Raw genomic sequence first — 14608 nt, forward strand, 5'->3', positions numbered from 1 at the left:
CGGCCGGTTACCCAAGGCCAACCAGTGATCCCTAACACGCTTGGGTAATGAGCTCGCGTATATTCAAGTCCAACAGTGGGCGTGACAGGGAACGAGGAAAGGTGCAGCTGACTCATATCATTCCCTTGCTGCCTGGTGGTTGGGGACACTAAAGTACACCGTAGTGCATGGTGGGGGAGCTACACACATGTGCACCAGGCAGAAAGAACGGAACTAAAACCCTGTAACCCGGAAACAATCTCTCAACAGTATTTGTGTATTTCTTTTTCTTTTTTTTCCGGGATCTGTTGGGAAAGTCTCAAAGATCGACTAGTCTATCGCAATCGACGGGTTGGCAACTACTACCTTACAGTTTACCACATGAATGAGTTTTATGTCATCTGTGAACTTCAAGTCCATTGTTCATGTAATGCCTTCTCTGGGAGAGAGGTTTCAATGATAAAAATAAATGTATTCTTTCCACTTTTGAAATTATTTTCAGTACATTAAACTGAGAAGCAATCTCACCAAAACACTGTTAAAAACAAAATAAGGATTAAAGGGAATCTGTACATATATTTTTCATGCTGGTTGTCGAGATTTATTTTTAACATTTCCTTCCTGTAACTGTTTATTTCGATTCTTGTAATTGTTCCACCTTGTATTCAGTTTCTTTTTCTCTTTGTTTCGTAACCTTTTGCCTCAACAATTAATCTGCTAATTAAATTTGTGGATGATATTACACTGATTGGCTTTATCTCAAATAATAACGAGACAGCCTACAGAGAAGAAGTCATCAGCCTGACACATTGGTGTTAAAAAAACAATCTCTTCCTCAATGTCGTATAAACAACGGAGCTTGTTATGGACTACAGGAGGAATGAAGACAGGCTAACCCCTATTGACATCAATGGATCTGGGGTTGAGAGGGTGAAAAGCTTTAAGTCCCTTGCCATAAATATCACCAAGGATTTCACATGGTCTGTACATACTAGCTGTGAGGTGAAAGAGGCACAACTGCACCTCTTTAACCTCAGACAGTTGAAGAAGTTTGGTATGGGCCCCAAATCCTAAGAACTTTCTACAGGGGCACAATTAAGAGCATCCTGACCGGCTGCAAAACTGCCTGGTATGGGAGAGTGGTGCGGACATCACAGCGTATCTGTAGATGTGAAATTCCCACTATTCAAGACATTTGCAAAGACGTGTGTGTAAAAAGGGCCTGAAATATCATTGGGGATCTGAGTTATCCCAGTCAATGGCTGCTACCATCTGGGAAATAGTACTGCAGCATAAAAGCCAAGACCAACAGTCTCCAGGACAGCTTCTTCCACCAGGCTATCAAACTGATTAATTCACACTGATACAATTGTAATTTTATATTATATTGACTGTCCTGTTGTACAAACTATTTATTACAAACTACTACAAATTTCACATAGCACATTTTCAACAGAGACATAATGTAAAGACATAACGAAAATCTCACATGCACACCTGTGAGATTTGGGGGTTCCATGTGTGAAAAAAAAGCTGTTTGAAACTTGATCTTCAGTTCATAGAAAAACGAGGACAGTTGAACAAGAACAAAGGCAAGGAAGGTTGACAGTCAGTCTCTGGATGAGAATTTCGGGATAAATGCTATAATGGTGTAGCAGCAAAGTTTAGTGTTTTGGCATGATGTAACTTAGGTCACAATGGAGATATGGAGCCCTAGTTACAGCACTCAACACCAGTTTTGGAAAACTTGGCAACAGTGTTCTGTGCTCAGAGGGAGCTGAATGTCTGCCTGTACAATGTTGGACCTGGATGATGGGGCGGTGAAATGAGGGACTTGATAATATTTAGAACAAGTTCAGGGGAAAGAATGTCTAAAGAATGAGGCTTGCAGGCAGCTGATACCAGGGTAAAAGAAAACAATTTAAAGGATTCGTATTCAGTGGTGTGAACAAGAAAAAAGATACGTTAGGTAGATAGATGTAAAGTTACTCATTTTGCAAACAATTGGACAGCCAGGATAAGAACATTCTAGTGTGACCAAAATATAACAGAGATATAAATTCAGTTTTGTCAAGAAGGTTCTAGGCCCTGAAGGAACAGCTGAAGGTATTTTAAAGCTGCTTAATATAGGGTTTGATTTACTACATCAATATAAAAAAAGAGAAAAAATCAGATAAGCAGGTAATCTTGAAATTTTAGGTGTCTGTAGAATAAAGTAATTAAAAATCTTAAGAAACTAAATATATTTAGGAAAGAAGGAATCAACTGCAAAAAATAGAATGACTATCACATTAGTAAGATTAACTGGCAAAAATTGTTATTGAACAGAGTGCATTTTTTGGAGACTATGGGTTATTTTTCTGTTTCTAAATGAAGAAATACATATGGACACCATGTTAGTATCAGCAGACTTTGGACACAGCTATTTCATACACAGCTAGGACCCAGAGTTAATAGCAAACAATAAAGCTGATTTTATACCAAAGGTGCTACTTCTGAGCTCAAAGCTCTGTTAACAACTATTTTTAATCTGAAATGTTGTCTTCCAAAGATGATGAATACATCAATAGTAGAGTGTATTACAGGCCTAAATTTGGATGGCACGTGTATAAAATGAGTCCTGTGATACTCATACTGCTCCAGGTTTTATGTTCAATCAATGCAGGCCTCTTCTGCTACGGTCATTTCACATACACATACCCAAATTACTACTGCAAACTTTCCACTCTCACCAATATCATACATAATGAGGACTTACCTCTATTTGATGGACATCACTCTTAAAACATTTTCTATCAATGTACCTGTCTAAATGTCTTTTATATGCTATAACTATACTCAACTCTGCCAGTACCTCCGGCAACTCTTTCTGTATACCCATTATAGTCTGTGTGGAAAAAATGCCTCTCAGATCCCTTTTAAATCTTTCCCCTGTCAACTTAAACCAATGCCGTCTAGTCTTAAATTCCTCAAGTCTATGAGAGACTGTGATCAATCACCTTATCTATATCCCTTGTGATTTATAAACCTCAATAAGATTACCCCTTAATCTCCCGTGCTCAAAAGAGAAAAGTCCCACCCTATTGAGTTGTGCCTTACAGGTCATGCTGTAACATCCTCAGGAGTTTTCTTCCTGCACCCTTTCCAATTTAATACACCCAGACAACCAGAACTGCACACTCTAATCTAAATGCAGTCTCACCAATGGCTGGTACAGCTGTAGCACAATGTTTCAACTTTTGTACTGAATGCCCAATGAAGGCAAGCATGCCAACCACCTTTTACACCATCTTACCTATGTCTCCACTATCAGGGAAATATGTACAAATTGCTTGGTTCTACAGCACTTTCCAGGGTGCTGCCATTTACTGTGTAAATCCTGCCCTGGTCTAATTTACCAAACTGTAACACCTCACACATGTCGAGTTAAATTCCATTTATCATCCTCTAGTCCACCTACCCCAGTGGGTCTAGATCCACTCATAAGCACCCTCTACACTGTCCACTACACCACCAGTTTTTGTATTTTCTAGAAATCATGTTGACAACATTGTTATCCAAATCAATAACATGGCTCAAATCAATAACACTGATTCCTGTGTTTTTCATATTGGCCTCCAACCCTTCACTTCCACCTTCAGCTTGCTTCTACCAAGCCAATTATATGTATGTATCTACCTATCTATCTATTAATTAATTTGTATCCAATTAACTAGCTCAGACTGGATTCCATGTGAGGTAACCTTCTAGACCCAATCATTTGGAATACGGTCAAAAATCTTGTTGAAGTTCATGGTCTTCGAAAACTTTATGGTTATCTGTCTACCCTCCTCAATTCTCTTGGACACATCTTCAAAAAGTCAATCAAATTTGTGAAACATAACTTACCATGCATAAAGTCATGCAGTCTAAACCTAATCAGTACAGACAGTCCCCGAGTTACGAACGTCTGAATTACGGACAACTTATACTTACAAACCAAGGAAGGAGAACACTGTCCGCCATTTTAAGTTGGATCGCGACACCATCTGCCATTTTGAGTCGGATCACGACGCTCTCCGCCATTTTGAGTCAGATTGCGACGCTGTCTGCCCTTTAAAGTCCTCGCCGTTGACACTGTATTGAGTGTGTAACTTTGTATTTGGCTTAAATTTTTCTTAGCAAGATTCACCCTTACCCCCCTCCCCCCTTTCAGTTGGCTGGTGGCGCAGTCAGATCAGCGTTGGGCTGGAGAAGAGGTTCCTGAATTCGATCCAGTGACAGACCGCTCCCGTGCCTGGTTGATGTTGATCCAGTGACTCCCGTAGCATCTGTGCTGGGTTGATGTTGAGCTTGCAACTCGACCTCATAAAAAACACTGCCACTTCCAGTTTAAATCCCCTCGCGGAATATTGTGGAGAATCAAATATCCAAACCCCGCATAGCCTCCACTTGTCCCATTTAACCTGTCTCAGTGTGATGGACTTTCAGACCCAGGGAATTCAGTACAGTTGTCCTTAGGACCCAGCGGACCTCGGGACCCGCGGCCTGCAGTGTTTCTGTTCCATTGACTAGAAGCAATCGCAATTGAAAATAAAGTGGAAATAATAAAGCGATCAGAAAGAGGTGAAACACCATCGGTCATTGGAAAAGCATTAGGCTACAGTCAGTCAATGATGGGGACAATTTTAAAGGATAAAGTGAGAATAATGGAGCATGTGTAAGGCCCTGCCCCGATGAAAGTTACAATTATTACTAAGCCACACAGTGGTTTAATCATTGGAGTACATATGTTTCTTAAGTATTTTTTATGCACAGAAAGGTAAAATATATACTATATACTAAGACAAACATTTGACTGACTGACGCTAAATAACACCGGATGTACTTGTTACGACTTACGTACAAATCCAACTTAAAGACAGACTCAGAAACGGAACTCGTTCGTAGCCCGGGGACTGCCTGTACTTGCTTTTCCAAATGTAAGAACATGTTCCTTAGGATCTCCTCCTTTAACTTTGCCAGTACTGATTTCCTCACTGGCCTATAGTTCTTTGGCTTGTCCTTTCAACCTTTCTTGAAAAAAGGCACCACACTTGCCACCTTCCACTCTTTCAATACTTCACCTTTGACCAAAGAAGATATAAATATCTCTCTGAGTACCCATGAAATTTCTTCCCTAGCTTCTCTCAAAGCCCAAGCATACACTTGGTTTGGCCCAAGAGACTTGCCAACTCATATGCTTCAAGACTGCGAGCATTTATAATGTGGGTATGTCCCACAATATCATTCAGCACATACCCTAATTCCTTAGTTTACATGACCTTCTCCACAGTAAATACAGATGAGAAATATTCACCTAAGATCTTTCCCATCCCTTGAGACCCTACTGAACATTAAGGAGAACTATTCTCTCCCTAACATCCATATTGCTCTTAAGGATCCAGTCAAGATGTCACCTACGTACAACGCTCCTTCAGTCGGCATCTGGATAGATGATGAAACTATGTATTTCACTTTTTTTTACGTCTTTTATGCTTGTTTTACATCTTGAACGTATTTCTGGGACTGTTGTCGAGTCTGTGATTTGCCATTTGGAGATCATTTTGGTGTTTCAGCACTCTGCAGTCTTCAAGGAGATTCTGGAAGGCTGAGGCAGCATGCGGGAACCTTGTGGCGAGAAGGCTGCAAGTCGATGTTCGACTCCATTTCACTGGTGAGATTGCTCTGCTATAGAGAGGGAGACTGTTGTCCAGGTTTTCTGCGTTTTGAATGTGGACTTCATTCAGTCTTACGGTTTTTTTGTATTCTGGGTTTTTCACCCGATTTTGCTTGGGGGTGGGGGATTTGGGGGTCATTTTGTCTTTTACAATTTTGTTCATTTTTTTGGGTGGGGAGGAAGGATTTGGGAGTTGATGATCGTACTGCCTTGCTTTTCTTTCTTAGTTCTGTGGCTATCCGGAGAAGAATTTCAAAGTTGCCAACTTTAACAATAAATGAACCCTTGAGCCTTTAAATCTCTTAAGATTCTACTTGACCTCATTTGCCAGAAGTCCCATAGTCCAGCAACAAGACGGTGTATGACTATTAATTCATGCTCAAACACAGATTTTTCAAGGGTGATCAAGAAAGATTAATTTCCCTTAGAACAATTTCAGTAATTATGGTGCATTTTATTTGTTTATCCAACGAGTAATGAGAGGTCTGAAACTCACTTCCTGAGATAGTAGTTCAGACAGAAAATCTTATCATGCTTCAAAGTACCTCAATAAGTAAAGTCAAAGGATTCAAAGTACATTTATTATCAAAGTGTGTAGAAATTATTAAAAACACAAAATGCTGTCTGGCCTGCTGAGTTCTGCCAGCATTTTGTGTTTGTATTGACTTCCAGCATCTGCAGATTCACTCGTGTTGCCTTTGTGTAGAAATTAAACAACCTTGAGATGTGTCTGTTTACAGGCAGCCACAGAAAAAGAAACAAGAAAGAACTCAATTAAAAAAAGACCCAAATTGTAAAGAAAGAAAAAAAACAAATCATTGAATTGAATTGACTTTATTTCTTACATCCTTCACATATATGAGTAAAAATCTTTGTTGCATCTCCAACTAAGTGTGCAATATACAATTTATAGTCATTTGCAATAAATAGTATGTACAACAGGACAGTCAATATAGCATAGAAATACAATTGTATTGGTGTGAATTAATCAGTCTGAAGGCCTGGTGGAAGAAGCTGTTGGTCCTGGCTTTTATGCTGTGGTACCGTTTCCCAGATGGTAGCAGCTAGAATAGTTTGTGGGAGGGGTGAATTGGGTTCCCAATGATCCTTTGGGCCCTTTATACACATCTGTCTCTGTAAACGTCCAGAATAGTAGGAAGTTTTCATCTACCGAGTCCTACAATTGAGGGAGGTACAGTTCCCATACCAGGCAGTGATGCAGCCAGTCAGGATGCTCTCGATTGTGCCCCTGTAGAAAGTCCTTGGGATTTGGGAATTCATGCCAAATTTCTTCAACCATGTGAGGTGAAAAAGGCGCTTTCGTGCTTTTTCACCAAACAGTCGGTATGTGCAGACCACGTGAGATCTTTGGTGACGTGTATGTCAAGGAACTTAAAGATGTTCACCACCTCAACCCCAGATCCATCGATGTCAATAGGAGTTAGCGTGCCTCCATTCCTCCTGTAGTCCACCCAACTCCTTTATTTTTGTGACATTGAGGCAGAGGCAGTTTTTTTGACACCACTGTGTCAGGGTGATGACTTCTTCTCTGTAGGCTGCCTCATTATTATTTGAGATAGGCCAATCAATGTGGTATCTTCAGCAAATTCAATTAGCAGATTAGCCTCTCAAAGCATTTGCTTATTATTGAGGTGCATGCGAAAGGACACCAGTCATTCATACATGTTACCTTTGTCTTTTTTAGGTACAGGAACAATGGTGGATGCTTTGAAGCAGGAAGGCACTCTAAATCGGGAGAGGGAGAGATTAAAAATGTCTGTAAATACATGTGCCAGTTGTGCTGCACATATCCTGAGTACCCGCACTCGAATGCTGATTGGTCCCGCAGCCTTGTGACTGTCCGCTCACTGGAAACACCTGCATACTTCAGCCTCAGAGATGACCAAGGTGCAGGTCACTTGGACGGCTCTCTTCGGGAGCTCAGTGTTGGCAAAATCGAACCAAACGTAAAAAAGATTTAGCTCAACTGGTAGAGAAGCAGCAAAGTTGGCAGCACCATTGCACTTGGATTTGAAGTCTGTGATGGTGTGCAGATCTTGACATTAGCTGCATGTGTTGTTTGTGGAGAGTTGTGCCTGAATCTCGTCCATGTACTGTCGTTTCGCTGCCTTGATGATTTTGCATAGATCGTAGCTGCATTTCTTGAGTTTCTGTTGGTTACTGGCAATGCAAGCTCCGTCTTGCATGATAAGTGCTGCACGCAAAGATCTGTTGATCCGGGGCTTCTGATTTGGATCGACCCTGACCGATTTTGGGAACAATGTCCTTGATGCACTTCTGAACGAAGCTCATGACCCCTTCCGTGAACTCGGAGACATCTTCATCACGAAAGACATTCCAGTTGATGTCATCAAAGCCGTCCTGTAACATGGAGACAGACTGGTCGGACCAGTGGTGGACGGTTTTAACTATGGCTGCCTCTTGTTTCAGCTTCTGCTTGTACATCAGCAGAAGCAAGATGGAGGAACGATCCGACTTCCCAAAAGGTGGATGGAGGAGCGCTTTGTGAGTGCTGTGGAAGGGAGAGTAGCAGTGGTCAAGTATGCTGTCTCCCCCATGTGTCATGCAAACAACAGAAGCAAGCAACAGCATTCCAAGCCAAACTGAGTCCTTAGATCTGAATCCCCAGAACAGACCCAAAGCCTTGGTCTCATTTCATAAAACAGCCACGCAAACCGGCAGATTACAAGGTTACGAACTAATAAGGGGAATTACCTTAAATAGAACAAACCCCATTTCCAGAAAAGTTGGGATATTTTCCAAAATGCAATAAAAACAAAAATCTGTGATATGTTAATTCACGTCAGCCTTTATTTAACTGACAAAAGTACAAAGAAAAGATTTTCAATAGTTTTACTGTCCAACTTAATTGTATTTTGTAAATATACACAAATTTAGAATTTGATGGCTGCAACACACTCAACAAAAGTTGGGACAGAGGCATGTTTACCATTGTGTTACATCACCTTTCCTTTTAATAACATTTTTTAATCATTTTGGAACTGAGGATACTAATTGTAGTAGATTTGCAATTGGGAATTTTGTCCATTCTTGCTTGATATAAGACTTCAGCTGCTCAGCAGTCTGTGGTCTCCGTTGACTGATTCTCCTCTTTGTGATGCACCATACATTTTCAATAGGAGATAGATCTGGACTGGCAGCAGGCCAGTCAAGCACACACACTCTGTGTCTACAAAGCCACGCTGTTGTAGCCCGTGCAGAATGTCGTCTGGCATTGTCCTGCTGAAATAAGCATGGACGTCCCGGGAAGAGATGTCGCCTTGATGGCAACATATGTCTCTCTAAAATCCTAATATACACCTCAGAGTCAATGGTACCTTCACATACATGCAACTCACCCATGCCGTGGACACTGATGCACCCCCATGCTGGCTTTTGCACCTTTCGCTGATAACAATCAGGATGGTCGTTTTCATCTTTGGCACGGAGAACTCAACGCCCATTTTTTCCGAAAACTAGCTGAAATGTGAACTCATCTGACCACAGCACATGGTTCCACAGTCTTTCGGTCCATCTGAGATGGGCTTGGGCCCAGAGAACTCGCTGGCGTTTCTGCATAGAGTTGATATATGGCTTCCTCCTTGCGTAATACAGTTTCAAGTTGCATTTCTGGATGCAGCGACGGACTGTGTTAAGTGACAATGGTTTTCTGAAGTACTCCCGAGCCCAGGTGGTTATAATTGTCACAGTAGCATGACGGTTTCTTAGACAGTGCCACATGAGGGCTTGAAGTTCATGTGCATTCAACAGTGGTTTCCGACCTTGCCCTTTACGCACTGAGATGTCTCTGAATCTTTTCATAATATTATGTACTGTAGATGTTGAAAGACCTAAATTCTTTGCAATCTTGTGTTGGGAAATGTTCCTTTTGAACTGTCTAACAATTCTCACACGAATTTTGGCACAAAGGGGTGAGCCACGACCCATCCTTGCTTGCAAAGACTGAGCCTTTGATGGACGCTACTTTTATGCCCAGTCATGATACCTCACCTGCTCCCAATTAGCCTGCTTAATTAGCCTGCTCCAAACCGGTGTTAACTGAATATTCTGTGCACTTTTCAATCTTATTTTAACTCTGTCCCAACTTTTGTTGAGTGTGTTGCAGCCATCAAATTCTAAATTTGTGTATATTTACAAAATACAATTCAGTTGGTCAGTATAACTATTGAAAATCTTTTCTTTGTACTTTTGTCAGTTAAATAAACGTTCACGTGAATTAACATATCACAGATTTTTGTTCTTATTGCATTTTGGAAAATATCCCAACTTTTCTGGAAATGGGGTTTGTATTTTAAGTAGTATGGATATCACAGGGATGATGGTACTTTTCTATGCCATAAGATTTTCTGGTTCACCATTTGCACTCACAAATTAATTTCAGACCAGAATTGCAGCATTCCATACCTGGATAGCAGTATAGAATTTAAAATGCCCAATTGTGTTTGACACTCGTATGACTACATAATCTACACAAAAAGTGGAAAAATGCAATGAGCTTAGTGTGCATAAATCTTAAGAAGACCTTCAAGAAAAGAATTTGCAGAGCAATTAAATGCATTAATTATGTGGAGAATGGCAAACCATATTATGAATTAATTAAAATGTAAATAAAGATAGATTAGAAGTTAGTTTCACTGTCTGAGTTAAAGTAAGTGACAATATTCCAGTTTCACAAAAGTTCTATTTATTTCAAGGTCCAGAAGTTTTAAGTCAGCATTTAGTTGAGAACAGAAAAATATTACTTCCTTATTTTCCAGATGTGACAGTAATTACTGTTTCACAATCCAGACACACTCAGAATGCACGCTGCGGAGACAGTTCAGTGCGAACAGAAGTCAATGAAATTATAAGAACATTCTACACCTTCAAACAGAATGACTCAGGTAACAATTATTTTCAATAAGGAAACTGTATCGCCTGTTTAAATGAAGAATCATATGTTTGCTTTTCTGGTTGTATTAATGGAATGTACCTGATATAATAGTTTCAATTGGAAATATCAGGTGTAAAGTTTAAAGTTAAGTGTTTAACTTTTTAAATTAACATTTTATTCTTTACTAATTATCACTATTATGTTTTCAGTTACCCACTTTTGAGATTCCAGCCATCACTGGTGATTTCGAATTCGACATGCTAGACCCTTCACTATTTGAAATCTCCTGTGATACATCAAGTGTCAGAAACTTTGGCAGGCTTTTCATGCCCATTTTATATGCAATAATATTTGCCACAGGGCTTTTGGGCAATTTGTTGGTCATTGTGACATTAGTCCTATACGTGAAGCCAAAGACCATGGTAGATATCTACTTGATGAACCTAGCCATCGCTGATCTGATCTTCCTTTGCACCCTGCCATTTTGGGCAGTTGATGCATATACTGAATGGATCTTTGGAACTTTTATGTGCAAAATTATGAATGGTCTGTATACTGTAAACTTCTACAGTTGTATGTTAACACTTGCCTGCATAAGTGTCAACAGATACAATTTTATTGTTCAATCAACAAAAATGTATAAAGATAGAACTAAAACAGTTCACAGTAAGTTAACTTGCTTAGGGATTTGGGTGTTTGCAATCATCTTAACCCTTCCAGAATTTATATTAAGTAAAGCATATACTGGTATACCTGACAAAATTATCTGTACAATGATATACCCTTCTAATTTTGACATTATTAAAGTAGGAGTCCATGTAACACAGATAGTGGTGGGATTTCTGATACCTTTTGTGACAATGGTTATTTGCTACACAAATATTGCAAAAACTCTGCTCCATGCTAAGGGCTTTCAGAAGAATAAATCATTAAAGATTATTGTTGCAGTTGTAATTGTATTTATGATTTGTGAATTGCCATTTAACATTGTACTCTTGATGCGAACTTTAGAGATCATAAATAAAGAAAACATGAATTGTGAACTTCGTGTAAATGTAGACTATGCAATTATCATAACAGAAGGAACTGCCTATGTACACTGCTGCCTTAATCCTATGTTATATGTATTTATTGGAGTGAAATTTAGAAACAATTTCATGCAGATTTTAAAAGATATGGGATGCATTAGTAAAAAACAATTGGCTAAATATCTGAAAACCGAGTGTGAGACATCGCAGCAAAAATCAGGTATATCAGAAACAACTAGTTTGCACCCTTTATAAGAATACTGGCTAAATCAAGATATTAAAATGTACATACAAACGTTTGTATATCATGATAATCTGATCTAGGATTGTATGTGTTTTCCTAATCGTTTGCTGTAATTTGATGGGCATTTTCTAATTCAATTGAACTAGGCCTTTGTGGAATAGATGCATTTTATGCAGCATCAAATTCTATATTAATATCTTCAGACATAAATTGTAAATAGATCCAAAAGTTGTTATGCATAAATTATGTTCAAATGCATGCAAATATGAATTTACCTAATTAAAGCTTTGATAAAATTGTTCAGCATTCATGTGGTCTCAATGATTTTGGATTCATTGGTGCAGAACTGGTACAAGATCTTAAAATAATGCAAGAGTATAAAAGCTATTGGTTGCACAAGAGGTTTACGAAGTTACACAATCAGAATCAATAGAGGGTCACCCAATTCAGAAAAGAAGAAAATTATAACTGAACATGAATTAAAATTCAAGTGACCAAAAATGAAGTTCCAGTAAAATTTGACAATGACAATGTATTTATATTTTCTGAATATTGACTGGTCTTCTATGTTTATTTTTGTTTGGAGGAATTAATGGGGTTGAAACCCAGAGTACTAAAACAAGTAGTCATGGAAATAATGGATGTATTCGGCTTACAAACGTTATAGATTATTAAACAGTTCCTGCAGATTGGAAGATGGTAAATGTAACCCCACCATTTAAAAATGAAAAGAAAAACACACAGAGAACACGGACCAGTCAGCCTAACATGAGTTAGAGGGGCCATATCAGTCACCTCAGAATCCACGAGAACGGAATAGAAACAAGTCACCCTCAAAGCTGTGGATTGCTTAAGAAAAAGATTATAATATACACTCACTTGCCACTTAATTAAATACAAGAGTAGAACCTGGTGTGTCTTCTGCTGCAGTAGCCCATCTACTTAAAAGCTCAATGTGTTACATGTTCAGAGATGGTCTTCTGCACAACAATGTTGCAACAAATGATTATTTGAGTTACTGCCGCCTTCCTGTCCAGACTGAACCAGTCTGGCCATTCTCTTCTGACCTCTCTCATTAACAAGGCAATTTTGCCAGTAAAACATGTGTATTGGATTTTTTTTTATTTTACACACCATTCTCTGTAAACTCTAGAGTCTGTCGTGTGTTAAAATCCCAGGAGATCAGCAGTTTCAACCTCCCCATCTGGCACCAACAATCATTCCACAGTCAAAGTCACTTAGATCACATTTCTTCCCCATTCTGATGTGTGGTCTGAACAATAACTGAACCTCTTGCATGCTTTTATGTACTGAGTTGCTGCCACATGATTTGATGAAATTTTTGCAGGTCCAGGTATACCTAATAAGCAGACCAATTTGGAGGACAGAAGCAAATGGAACGTTTCTAAGTCTGTTAATTACACAACAGAGTGAGATTATGAATTCAAATGTGGTGGCAAAGAATATTCAAGTTGACTTAGGCAGCTTGCACCATTGGACAAATCCATGACAATGGACAGTAACATGAATAAATGTGAAGTCATCTATTTTGATAGGTAAAACTGAAAGAATGAGTGCTGATTTAATGGGGACAGTTTGGAAAATGTTGATGTACTAAAGAATCAGTTTGTTCTTGTAATCACTGTAAGTAAGCATGCAGGTGCAGCAAACAGTCAAGGCAGCAAATGGATGTTTGTGCTTAGTGTAAGATATTTTGAATACTGGAGCAAGGATACTGTACTGCAGTGTTTGTTAGATCACATGTGAAATACTTTATGCAGTTTTAAGACCATAAGACTATAAGACATAGGAGAAGAATTAAGTCATGCAACATATCAAGCCTGCTCAGATATTCCATCGTAGCTGATTTATTATCCCTTTTAACCTCATTCTCCTGCTTTCTTTCCATAACCTTTGATGCCTGGACTAAACAAGAACCTATCAACTTCTGCTTTAAATATACTCAATGACTTGGTCTCCACAACTGTCGATGGCAATAAATTCCATGATTCACCAGCATCCGGCTACAGAAATTCTTCCTCATCTTTGTTCTAAATGGACGTTTTTCTATTCTGAAGTTGTGCCCTCTAGTCCTAGAATCACCCACTATAGGAAACATCTTCTTCACATCCACTGTACTTAGACTTTTCAATATTCGATAGTTTCAATGAAATCACCCCTCATTTTGTTTGCTTTGTTTTGGTTTGTTTATTTAAGGAAATATGGATTTACAATAGAAAAAATGCAACAAAGGTTCATAAACTGATTCCAGGGATGGCAGATCTATTGCATAAGCAGGCAATGAGTCAACCAGGGCTGGATTCACTGCAGTTTATGAAGGGATCTCATTGATCTCATCAAAGAACAAGATACTGACAGGGCTTGGCAAGATGGGTGGTGAGAGAATGCTTTTCCTTGCTGGGCATCTAGGAAGAAGAATTTCCTCATTCTATCAAGATGGCACTGAAAACCAGCTCATCACATGTAGATGGAGGTCGATTAACTTCTGGACACAAGAATTACAGGGCGGTGGAGAAAGCATTGGAACAAAGTTTTGAAACAGAAGAGTAGTCAATAATTTAATAAATTGGTGGAGCAGATTAAGGGCCAAATAGTATTTTCCATTTTGCTATGATCCATGTTTGTTTATTCCAGTTTCCTCACTTGTTAAGTGGATTTTTGGTGCATTTCTTCTGTAAACTAATTTATTATGTCTTGGCATTTTTATAAGTTACTAAAAGCCC

The 14608-nt window shown here is 39.1% G+C and overlaps 2 protein-coding genes across 7 annotated transcripts in view; one reads left to right on the forward strand and one right to left on the reverse strand.

Annotated features, from left to right (window-relative positions):
- fyco1a (FYVE and coiled-coil domain autophagy adaptor 1a) overlaps positions 1–14608 on the reverse strand; it is a 210587-nt gene that overhangs the window by 23727 nt on the left and 172252 nt on the right. The window lies entirely within an intron of this gene.
- LOC132378391 (C-C chemokine receptor type 7-like) lies at positions 10469–12163 on the forward strand. The gene is made up of 2 exons (XM_059945271.1): positions 10469–10602; positions 10802–12163. Exons 1-2 carry the CDS (start codon positions 10594–10596, stop codon positions 11873–11875), a joined length of 1083 nt encoding a protein of 360 aa, XP_059801254.1. The 5' UTR covers positions 10469–10593; the 3' UTR covers positions 11876–12163.

This window comes from Hypanus sabinus, chromosome 20 (genome assembly GCF_030144855.1).
Source record: "Hypanus sabinus isolate sHypSab1 chromosome 20, sHypSab1.hap1, whole genome shotgun sequence".
NCBI classification, from domain to species: domain Eukaryota; kingdom Metazoa; phylum Chordata; class Chondrichthyes; order Myliobatiformes; family Dasyatidae; genus Hypanus; species Hypanus sabinus.